We start from the raw sequence: 12,756 nt of genomic DNA, 5'->3' as shown, positions 1-12,756 counted from the left end.
ATGATTAAAAACTGTGTAAATAAGCTTTTAATTTGTTTTTTAAAATGAGTAATAGTAGCTAGTTCTCTAATTGCAAAAGGCAGTTTGTTCCACTTAAAAGAGTTTTTCAAAAAATTACTTTTGGCTTGATGAATCTCTAAATTGTAGTTTATTAAAAATCAAAGTAATAAAATCAAAGTTTTACTGGAAGCCAGTATTTACTGCTTAATCTTATTTTCTCTGGGTCGCATAGACAGCAGACTCGGCAGCCCAGACCTCCCTCTCCCAACCACCTCCTGCAGCTCTTCTGGGAGGATCCTGAGGCATTCCCAAGCCAGTCCAGAGACCTAATTGCTCTAAAGTGTTCTAGAAGTGCCCCAGGGTTGCATTGCAGTTGGATATGCATTAGTGATGGGATTTCCGGCTCTTTTTAGAGATCTGGCTCTTTCAGCTCGGCTCACTAAAAAGAGCCGGCTCTTTCGGCTCCGAACCAGCTCTTCAGGTTGTTTTGTTGTTTTAATTATTTAATCATTAACAATAATATAAAATTATGCAGAAAAGGAATTACTAATGTAAAAAAAGTGGTTTTATTTATATATGTTTATATATGGCCCCTAGAGACAAAGCACGTACAAACTCTAAAGCATATACAAACTCCAAAAAGCACGTACAAACTCCAAAACACATTTCTAGCGTTTACTGAACTTCCAAAACAGAGCTACCCAGATCACTTAAATTACACAATTGAAAACATGTGTGTATTGTTTGTGTATTTATAGACAAGCACTCATATTTATTCAAATAATTAAAAAAAAAAAAGTTCATTTACCTGTTACTACCAAATCCAGTTGTTGATACTTCCTGGCTTGTGTAGCCACTAGGTAACAAAAGCTCAACACTGCGCCCTAGAAACCTGGAGCACTTCTGTTGTCTTTTGTACGTGTTTTGGAGTTTGTACTTGCTTCTGAGTTTTTACGTGTTTTGGAGTTTGTACGTGCTTCTGAGTTTTTACGTGTTTTGGAGTTTGTACGTGCTTTGTCTCTAAGGTCCACCATAAATATACTTTATTTATTCACTCCACATAAAATGTAATAAATAAATCATATAATACAAAAAACAACTATTTACATTTTAAACTTTTACTATTTAAATTTTCAGCTTTTTCCTTTTAAACAAATTTAACGTGAAACAACACAAAACACTGCAAACCACAACACAATTAAATATAAATTAAAATATTAAAACAAAAAGAAGATGCACATTCTCTGTCATATGGGCCTGCATGATTTCTGAATCCTTTATCATCTGCAACTGAAAATAGCGGATGATTACTATACCTTTCTAATGTGACGTTGTTGTCCCTCGCTCTCTTTCTCTCTGGCTCTGTTCCTGTGCTACTGCGAGTGTAACTAACGCCCCTCCCCCCTCTGCCCAGCGCAAAGTACAGGAAAAAGGGGCGAGAGAGAGGGTGAGAGAAAGAAAAAAACAAAAAAAACAAAAAAAAAACCTCACGGCTCCCAATAAGGAGTCGGCTCGCGTCGTTCACTTCAAAGAACCGGCTCTAAGAGCCATTTCATTCGCGAACGACCCATCACTAATATGCATGGAACTCCTCACCTAGGAGGCATCCAGGAGGCATCCCTATTAGATGTGTAAACCATCTCAACAGGCGGCTTGTTATGTGGAGGAGTAGTAGCTCTACTTAGAGTTCTGAATGACCGAGCCCAATGCACTGCATTTCTACTCAGTCTTATTTGTATGGTCACTGCACACAGTTCTTTATGGTCATCAATATTAGAAAACAAAATGAAAAAACAACAGATTTAATAAGTTACTGAAATGGTCATAAGCAAGACAGGACTAAAGACACGTTTTTTTTTTAAATAAACCTTTGTTTTTATTAGTCTTATGCATTAAATTTCCAAAAAGGATGTTTCCGTTCCATAGATGACAGTTTTACAGTGATCGGGCTCCACGTAAGAGTATATGACATGCAATTAAAGAAAAAAAAAAACAACAACATAAGAACTCATATTTTACATTCTTAACCTCTACCCCCTGAAATGAGTCATTATTCAACCTGAATTAAAAATAAAGACCCACTCGTTTAGACTTTTGGAGATTTTTTTAAAAAGGTTTTTTTTTCACTTCCTTACAAATTTTCTTATCAGCAGTTTCCGGTGATCATCACGCCATTCTCTCCCCAGATGGAGTCTGCTTCTCAGACAGTAAAGACAGCATGAGTGGTGACCAGAACAAGGTCACATAATCAATAACCTGGCGAATATCACTAGAGCCCTTCTAATGTAGCATTCAGAAGGCTGGCAGGCAGGTAAAGTAAACTGTCATGGAAAGTAGATGCCATAGCAGTTGCCAGTATAACATTTCAACTTATCCTAGTGCAAATGCCAAAAAAGTCAGGAATGTATTTCTGTTCACAGTTACAGCTAATGAGAGTTCACCAGTCACAAGTAAACTCGTTGACTAAGTATTAAGTACAGCACATTCACTTTCATTTCTACAGTCACTGGCAGGATTCAGCAGGGCAGTTCATATGCATAAGCTTATGTGAAAATGTTACAAACAAGACAAATGTTATGACATCTTTCACAAAGTCCAGCCTCGGAGTTGATTGAACAATAAGGTTTAGGTTAATTCTAAGATATTCTCTCCATCTCTATCATTCATTACACTTAATAACATTATATTTAGGATGTAAACATCTATGGCATGTCTTTTGGACTCTGCCGGTATGGATTCTTTGTGCTGTCATTTTCTAATAGTCACGAAAAATCACCAAACCCGATGAACATTGTTTTTGTCCTTTTTTGGGGGGTGTAGGGGTGGTGGACTGTGGTTTTGAATGGCAGTTCCAAGCCTATTATATCTAATGTTTCTGGGCTCCTGACAACAGAATTTGATCATCCAGGTTTTCAGACGCAGTCTCCGATAAAAACGGTTCCATCTTTCTGAGTTAAGATGTTTCAGAAAAATATCAGCCAGGACTTGGACTTTTTAAAGCATTTGAGACCTTTCATGTATAATTTTCATTGCTCTCATTCACCTACATTTATTTCTATTTTACCACAACTTTTTAAGTATTCCCTGTAAAAAAAAAATCACTCTGGATTATTTTTTGTATAATAAAGAAAAAAAAAACCTCCTCGCTTTTACACTTTCATCTATGAAACCAAGGATTTTGTTAAACTGAACAGCTCCACAAACAAGTGTATATCATGCAACCCGAATGAGTTCAAACAGCAGCACATCACGCACAGACACGCACAGGTGCGACAGATGAGTTACCGCTTACCTGACGTAAAGATGACATGGCAATAGCCCTTTTCAAAGACAATTCACATGCTGTGATGCCTCGAAATGAGTCCCGCAGAGAGACTATTTTACATACAGAGGATGTATGGCTGTAGTTTCCATGAAGGGCCAGTAACCAAAGCCATGTCCATAATTCTAGCTGCTATGGTGGGGGGCTTACTCTGTTCTCGCAGAGGTGCACGTGGCCTGGCTTTGGGTGATATAGGAATCCTTTTTTAATGTAAATAATCAAAACTATCAAGACAATGTTCCTCATGCCACCTAACTGAAGCCCACTGCACTACCAACCATCCTCTAGAATGATCCCCAGTCCAAGATTTTCTTTTGAGGTCATTGCAATTCCACTTAAATTTATCTCAGGACTAATTTCTTCAAGCTGAGGTGAAAGATTTTTTTTTCACTCTTGTTGGCACACGTTTAAACGATTTAACCAGGCAAATGATTTGCCCTACTTTGTGTTTTCTGGAAAACACCAGCTGAATGCATGACCCACAGTAGTAGAAGATATGTCACGTGCCAATTTGTCCTGTAAGCTTGATTTGTAGTAATATGACAGTGGCATTTTTGGCATACCTAAACACGTCCTCAGTTACGGGCTGACAAAGAGGAGAACACGCACACGTATCTGACAAATCAAGTGTATTTGCAGGACAGCTGTCCAGCTGGGAATAAACTCTGAACTTCATCCCACTTAAACATGTTATGGCATGGCTGTGTAATGGGCTGTGAAAGTTTAGTTTTAGAGCAGTTTTTAAATAGGAGACTCAAAGAATCCTATTTTATACATAAATGTTGTTTCAATGCCCCTGTGGTACATTTTCTTAAAATAAAATACAGTTTTTATTTTTTGTGTGTTTTTCTTTGACCACTTCCTTACTGACAGCTAATAATCTCCAACACTCTCCAGTTCAATCTCTCTGGATACAATGCACAGATTCTGTTGCCTGGAGACTCCTACAGAAACAGGGAGTTGTGTATTTTTTCATAATTTGGTTCATTTGGTGTATTCTCTACCAAACATTGCATGCTCAACATCTGAAAGGAATGTGTTAAGTATTCTTCTTTTTAGACATGGCACAAAAATAGCTCAAAGACACACTTACACGGTATAAACCAGGACTATATGGATCAACAACATGATCTCACATCACAGACACATAGAAAGACGCACACATATAAACACACACACACTTACAGTACACGTGTTGCACACTGAGACAGAACAATGACTTTTTTTCTACATACATTTTCTTTGTCTACATGTTTAAAGATACAAGAATGGTAAGGATTTACAAACAAATTTATCCCTTTTTTTCGCTTCTTCTTTTCTTTTCTTTTTTTACGGGAAACAAACATGAGACATGTAACTTGAAATATTCTCTTTATATATTTTTTATTGCAATCTAAACAGTATGGCTTTGTCTAGTGAAAATTCCTATCTGAGCTAGAAAAATAATAATAATAAGAAAAACTGAAAAATGTGTTTTATGGTGTTTATGCCAACTTTATCAATGGTCCTAATAATCCCTAAAGTTTTTCTAAGTCACAGACTCATGGAACAATGTACCGTCCGTACATTGTTCCATCACTAACCACTGAAACGTCATTGGGTCTTTTAAGAATAACCAACATGCTTTGTTTTATTTATTAATGTCCACATAGTAAATAGATTTTGTTTTCATTTACAGTACACCTATTTGAACATGACAAATCACTATTATTAGTATTATATTAGTTGGATTAACAAATGCAGGATGCAGAATATTAGCAGGCTCTTTAGGCAGTGAGACGCAACAACTCACAGACCAGTTATCCCAGGCTCAGTCTACGGTGACATTACCTATTAATTATGGAATACCTTTGAGGAAGAAACAGAGCATCGGTTTTAGCTTAGCGGCGGTCCCTGGGATGCATGCATGCGCTGAACGAACTTACTGTGTGTCTTCTGCAGGCCTGGCACATATGAATGAAAATAAAAGTTACACATGCACGTCGTTGTTTGTGACGAAAGAAATAAGGTCTTACCAGCATTTCTTTGGTCTGGATGTTGATGAGTGAAAGTCAAGGTAGATTTGTACATTAAAAGATGAAGGAAAAGGTTAGCTCAGGTGGGATGTGAAGTCAATTTCAATTTCAGCATGTTAATGAAAGTGTGAAAAACACCAATAAGTTAATCAAGTGCTTAGTAACCAAATCAACCCGTTGCTAGTGGAGATGAAAGCATGTACCAGCAACCCCCAGTATCCCATTGGTCAATGCTCTGATTGTCTATGGCACCCACACCACCTAAATGATGACAACTTGTTAGCTTATGATGAATGAAAATTCACACGTTGACATAAGTTTTTAAAATGTTTAAGCTGTAAAATTTCTCTTCTGTCAAAACGTAGTGGCAGTCTAATCAGCTGACCAGATTAGAAAAGCTCTTGTAAAACTAGAGGTGGAAGCAGAAGGGATCTCTTTTATTGTCTTATTTTTCGCAGACCGTTCTTTTTTTTTTTGGAAGCCTTTGATCTTAAAAGGAATTACAAATCATATTTTAATGTTTTGCAATTATTCTGGCATTTCCACAAGTTTTGATGCTTTGAACATTGGCACCATCATCAACCATATATGCCCACTAGAAATTCTAATATCAAATACGTTATTCCAAAATTGTCCAGTCTTGTATCTTTGAACGAGTGCCTACATGCTACCAACAGCGTTGACTCAAAATGAAACCCTCATTTACAATTCCTCTGCTAGAGGAGATGATATGAAGGCACGTGTCCTAAAAACTCAAATGTTGATTTCTTGTACTATAAAGGTCTACACGACGTTTGTAAAAGTCGAAAACACCCATTGATTTAAACAGAACATGCTCCATCAACTGGAAAACGCGGTGGAAGTGCCATTTAAACACAAAAGTAAGCAGACACGAATCCACTGTCGTCCAATGCTGTTCTCCACGATGGCCATGCTCCGTTTGTTCTTAATGGGCGTGAACAAGAGCAAAACAACTCAAGTGTAAGAAATGTGAAAGTTTTACAACTACTGCGGTAAAGAAAAGAGGAAGAATGACACTGTCATCAAAGAGTAGAAAAAGCAAAGTAAAGGTTCTCTACAAAGGCAGTGTGTAGCCTCTAACAGTTTGACGAGGACCCCCCCCCCCAAATTCATTGTGATCCCAAGAACCTCAACATGCCCCGAATCTACACTCAAACCCCAACAAATAATTTTCTCAGTCTCTTTTCAATTAACCCAAAGAACCCCTCCTCCCTCTGCCCCGCAGCCTCACTCAGGCCAGACCGGACCCTGATTTTAGGGTTCATTTGATTTGTTTTGTGTTTTTTTAGTTTTACTTCTTGAACATGTCCTGTAGAGGTCCAGGCAGAAACTTGAGGACTGTGTCAAGGATGCTCTCTTCGTCTTCCTCATCATCATCTCCGCAGCCTCGCGGGATCGCTTTCTTCGGGCGTGTCAGCGATCCCTCGCAGGCTTGCTCCATGGCCGCTTTTTCCTCTGCCTCCTTCTCTTCCTTCTTTTTTAACCCATACTGGATGAAGGAGGAACACCGGTGACGTGCAGGGAAAAAATAAAGGGTAATTAAATGACGAGTGAGACCCACCTCTGTAATCAGACCTAAAATGACATGCAGCATCAGTGCCAGTCTGGGGTGTAACATGTTACAAAGTAATGCGCTACTGTAATAACATTTCATTTTTCAGGAACACAGTAAAGTAACACGTAGCAATACAAAATTTCTTCTTTTCTTTCCAGTCTTCCCAGTATAGGTTTTTGTTTAGCGTTTAATTGGTTTTGCCTTTTGTTTCATACTTCAGCCACAATAAACAGCTCACTTTTGGTTAAGAATCAAGTTTTCATTTTGCGTGTCTGCGTTTGGGTCCTCCTCCTCTGTCCAAGCAGTCGGAAGCTGACTGTGACAGAAAGAAAAGTATCAAACATGTCTGTGTTTCTAAAGTGGAATCATCTTTTTGAACTTTTCTTTGTGTTGTTGTGTTCACATTTAAATTCTAACACAAAAATTGCATGTGCGTCCTCGTTAGGCTCGGGTTTGTTGGCGTGCTGGATTGTAGCCTCAGGTTTATATTGTTAACTGGAAACTAAGTAATTTCTGAGTGTTGCAGGTCAAGTAGCGTACAGTAGTGTAGTAGTTTCTCCAGCTTGTGCATTACTTTTGAGAAAAGTAACAAGTAATGTGTAACGACCCCAACACTAACCTTGTCCCTGATGGTCTGCCGTACTTTTTCCCTCTCTGCCTCCATGCGGGCGTGTTTTGCCTTCCTCTCCTCCTCCTGCTGCCTCAGCGCCTCCTGTCGCTCCTCCTCCTTCTTGGCTGCATCCGGGTCCTTCTCTTCCTCCCCGCCTAACATCTTACCCATGTCTTTGGTGGCCCCTGGACAGAAAACATAGAAATACTGTAAGTTCCTTCATCGTTATTATTTTTTTAAATCCAGATGTTAAATGTTTCCAAAACTGAACAAATAAGAAAAATAAAAATAAGTTGCAGCAATAATTTCACTTAAGAAGAAGTCTAATAATACATTTGTGGCTGCTATGACGCAGACCGATTCAAAAGATAACATGTACCTGACACCTGCTTCTGTCATCATCATCATCGTCATAGTTTATTTACATAGCACTTTAAAAACACCCAAGGCTGACCAAAGTGCTGAACAATAGAAATATAAGAGATACAGTAAGAATAATAAATACGATAAAATAATAAATATAGTAAAAACAATACTTTATTTTTTAGTCAACTATTAAAATACTGTGTGTTTGCATTTCTGAGGATTAGGTGGTGAACAGGTTCACCCAGGAGCTTCAAGGTCCGTTGGAAACAAGACGGAAGAAGAACAGCCAGCTGGAAGAGCTTCAAAGAAACACTGAGACAGAGGAAGACACATTCTTCCATCTGCTGTGGCCATCTGTTATCTCTACCTGTACCTCCGCATTCTGCTACTAAACATAATTCAGACTGAACGTAAGTTTTCAAAGTTTCTGGGCACAGCGTGTGGTGAAAAAATGAGACTTTATTATTATGAAGGAGATAGACTTTGGGCCTTTTTATACTCACAAATGAAAATATTGGTCAATTAGAAAAAAAATCTGAATGAAATCAAACTAAATATTTAACATCATTTATCAAACAAAAATGCTAACAACCTCTGATTACAGAATAATTAGGTACACATCCCAGTACAGGGTCGGAACCTTGCATGCTTTTCATTAAAAGTCTAAGGTTAACACTTACAATAGTAGAGCGGTGTTATCAGTGAGGGTTACAGTCAGATACGATCAATTCTCAGAAATCTAAAAAACTAAAGCAAGCTGAGAAGTTCTCAGAGCAGTAAACAATTTTTTTTCTGAAAACGTTGATTCATTCAGATTCATTCATTGGCATTTTCTGTGTTACAAATACATTTTTTGGTTTATATCATAAAGAGATTAAAACTTAAACCACTGAAGGAAGTCTTTAATCTGCCTCCTCCAAATTCTTGGATACGTTTCCCAGCATCTGCTCCTGGAACACACTTACTCTTACTTACATTTGTCACTGGAGTTGCCTTTCAGATGTGAAAGCCACTCCCTCTGGCCTATCGATATTGCTGTTGTTACCTCCGTCTGATCGATAGTAAATACAGGACCACCTGAGAGTGTACAAATTATGGATCGTCCAGCAGAGAGAAAACTTCATCTGAGTATCGATCTGCCTCTCAGGGACTGGTGAGAGGACAGTCTGGCTGGCAGCCTGGTTTTCCAGCCTAGTGCCTTTCTTAAGCCTCACAAGCTGAATATGTCTTACTGCTCAGGTTGATCATTGGAGCATAGTCTTCTTGGGATCCTCGATATGTTCATAAATACAAATACAATCTACAAGGTCTGTAAGTGGCCTGTTTGGAAGCAGATGGGGTCATTAAATATTGATTTTATCCATCACCATCAATTACAAACTCTATAAACTATCACAGATATTTTGCAGTTATTTATTGTTATATTGCAGTAAAAACCCGAGTTAGTACCTCTCTCGCACAAGAGTCTAAAGAGACCAATTCTGAGTAAATTACTCAGAAGAAACGTGGCTTTAAAGACTCTGTGGTTCTCTCCTGGGTTTGTGAGCCTAGGGGCAGCTGCTCCTGTCGCTCCTCAGCAGACTCATGCAGTGGCCCTAATTGCCCTGCAGCGCTGTGTGGTGGCAGCAAACCTGCAGATGACAAATTAGCGCTCAGCTGGTGGGAGGGGCAGGCTGTGAAATGTTCCCTGTAACTTGCTGAGGAGGTGAGTTAAGGTCAGAGTGTGTGCTGTGGAGCCTTCATTGTGATAAAACACTCAGTTACACCGTGTGTGAGCATGTACAGCTCATGAATCAGGCAACCTTGGTTTTTGCCTTCACGTTAGAAAGAGCTCAGTAGTTTTCAGATCCTTTAAACAGAGTATTTATCGCATGAGGTTTGCTTCTTTGTTCATTTGCAAAAGGACAATCTGTTATGCAGCAGATGAGCTCCAGTTATTTAAAAAAACAGTATGCAGCTGTATTCTCCCTTCAGATTATTTTTGAGGTGATGTCCAAGCACCGGACATTTCTTGTCTCATTGTGATTTTTTATAGTACTGATGGAACAGAGTGAAGTTCTTTTACTGTTTTTTGCTCCCAATGTGTTCAGTAGGCTCGTTCGCTGACAGTTATCTGTATCCATGCAACATGGGTTACAACACTAACTTGAAGCTGTTTACCAGAAAATATGTTCACCAACTCAATGGTAAGTGTCAATAAACACAAGGTACAGCTGAGTCTAATAATGATGTTTTATGGTTATAGTTTCTTAATCACAGTCTTTCAAGTCAAACTAACTATGACTACCTTTCTGGATCAAATGCAGGAATAGCCAAGTGATGTTTCCACCTGCCCCCATTAGCATGATTAAAAGTTTAAGGTGTTTTGATAAGATTTTGAGAAGATGCTCTCTTCGTCTTCCTCATCATCATCTCCGCAGCCTCGCGGGATCGTTAAAATAATTTCCCAGAGAGGCAGAGCATTTTACTTTTTCCCTTTTAACCACTTCAAAGAGTGCATTTAGCCTGACTCTTGTATTTTGCTCATTTCTCTCTCTGCGTTTCAGTCTGTCGTTCCATTACCGTCACTGCAGTCGTTTCCTTTCCTTTCCTTCTCATCCATCTCCCTGCTCCACCTTCACCACCTCCAATAATCCATTAGAGGCAAGCTCACAGATTTCCTCTGCAGACAAAGATAGGCAGTTTGAGGCTAAGTGCTCTAACGCCCTCAGTCCTTGCAATGTGCATTCAATCACTCATTATTTCACTATTTCCCAGACTCAAGTCTTTGTGCCACAGGAGCTGTAACATACAAAAGCTCTGGGTTGGAAGGGGCAGAGATATGGAGCGTGATGGTTGCAGCACAGCTTCATCAGCATAAACTAGATGCCCAAAAGGCAAACACTGGACAGCAGAGAGTCTCTGCAGATAAGATTTGATTGATTTAATAGATTTGGCTGAAGCTGATTAAGGAATGAAGTGGATAAATGTCTCAGCTGTATGTGGACAGATAACAGCAGAGAGAGAGATGCTCGTCATTACAAGCAGAGAGCTTTTACAAGGAGTAATTAGCAGCTGGGAATGAAAACCTCAGAAGAGGCTGAAATGGAAACCGAAATGAAATGGAGAGTAGATGTCTTTGTTGTATTTTCTGCAGTATTTGTCATTTTTATCTTTAAGTGCCTCTGCAGTCCTCTGCCCAACTGGAACAATGATTTGTTCTGTGTGGTGGGAGAAGGGAGAATTTTATAAGGCATAAAAATTAACCATAAATTAACTAAGAGCAAAAGAAAAACCAAAATTATCGCTCCTGGTGAAAATAACTGGGCATCACACACACTCAAGGATGTGAGAATGAACAACAATAACTTGTCCTGTACAGAAATGGTTGACAGATTTTCTTTTGTTTTGCTGTAAATAGATCAATATCTTTTTTTGGTCTTTATTAAATAAATAAATAAAAATGGTTTTTGAGGCTATCTGGAGAATAACTAATGTTGACGGCAAGCTAAAATTAGAGTAAAAAACATTTTTCCATAAAGCAACTCCAGTAAAACTTCTTTTTTTTTGGTGGAAATAACACAATTCCCTTTTTGTCTGCAGGAAACATACGAAAACCTGCTCTACTGAAAATATATGTTTCTCTAAATAGATCAGTAGACCTAAAAATCATCATCAAGCAGCTCTACTTAATAATCATTAGGAACCGTCATGTCAAACTAAGTGCTACAAAATACACTGATTCCTAAAACTCTGTCCTGATAATCGAACCCTCTCTTCAGCACCTGGCCTTAATCCTGAAAAATAAAAACTATGAAATCCCAAAATACGAAGAGCAAGGCATTTTCAATAACCATCATTCTGCAACATTTTCAGGTTGAAGCCAGGAAAAAAAGAATTTCAAAGAGATCCATTTGAAAATCAGGTAAATCTGACTGAACAAGCCTTTTAAAAAGATTCGCCAGACTCTGGAATACTTGGTGAGCAACGACTTTCACTGAAGAGTCTTTGGAAGGAAACTGATCCTGGTCTGGGTTTGTGTTACACCTAGTAGCACAAAAAAACAACAACATTTCATCGTTATAGGTAAGAATACATCCAATTATTTATAGATTAATTATTTAAATACATAAAAAATGAATAGAAACTGAATGATACAACATCAGAGATCTAAATTTGGACAACCAGCAGCGTCCAGATATGGTGGTCACTTGTGACGCACACTATCAAATTTATAATGGATAATACATCTTTTGCAGAAAAGATTATGGGTTAACCTAAAAGCACGGCAGAGCTTTAGTCATTTAATTTGTTATATAAAAATCATGTTAAAATAATTTCATTTGTTTTGTGTGTTGCATTGTAGTTCTGTATGCATTTGGTAGAATTATAAGAAGCCAGTTCGCAGGACAGTCGACGTCTGTGTTTCAGACTTTCATTCGCTTTGTTTTCACTTGTTTAATTTCAGTTCACTCATTTATTATGTTGACTCCATGTTGAAAAAATGCTTCTCCAGCGCATTTAAATGCAATGCCCAATGCAATTGGGTACTAAGACAGTCTTGGTACCAGCAGCAATTAGAGACAAAGAGCCATCATGTCTAACCACAAAAAGTGTGGTTAGACATCAACCTGCTCTGAGAAGCAGAAGGGTTTTGTGAGGATTAGTTTGTATGTAGAATGATTAAAGACATTTTAAAGACTCAAATATGCCATTCAAATGTGTTTTGATGATACACTGACAAGCTGATTTTTTAGTTTTTCAGTGTTTTAAAACCATGAAATATAGAAACACAAAGTTCTCGTGCTCAGTTATCAGGTCATTGTTTACTCACTGAACTTCACTGTAACGGAAACTCTGACCAAACTTTTCCATTTAAAAGAGAACA

The 12,756-nt window shown here is 38.3% G+C and overlaps 1 protein-coding gene across 2 annotated transcripts in view; it reads right to left on the bottom strand.

Annotated features, from left to right (window-relative positions):
- Nucleotides 1–1,850: 1,850 nt before the first annotated feature.
- cplx2b (complexin 2b) overlaps nucleotides 1,851–12,756 on the bottom strand; it is a 59,565-nt gene continuing 48,659 nt past the window's right edge. For both annotated transcript variants that reach the window (XM_006797633.2, XM_006797634.2), the window contains exons 3-4: nucleotides 7,533–7,708; nucleotides 1,851–6,847 (exon numbers count right to left, since the gene is read on the bottom strand). In XM_006797633.2, the coding sequence (XP_006797696.1) occupies nucleotides 6,650–6,847; nucleotides 7,533–7,708 (374 nt within the window). In that variant the 3' untranslated portion in view covers nucleotides 1,851–6,649. The remainder of the gene's footprint in view (nucleotides 6,848–7,532; nucleotides 7,709–12,756) is intronic.

Source organism: Neolamprologus brichardi, chromosome 2, assembly GCF_056152115.1.
Source record: "Neolamprologus brichardi isolate AB-2024 chromosome 2, ASM5615211v1, whole genome shotgun sequence".
Taxonomy (NCBI): domain Eukaryota; kingdom Metazoa; phylum Chordata; class Actinopteri; order Cichliformes; family Cichlidae; genus Neolamprologus; species Neolamprologus brichardi.
Note: the sequence above shows the minus strand (reverse complement) of the source record. Positions and strands in the feature narration are given on the sequence as shown.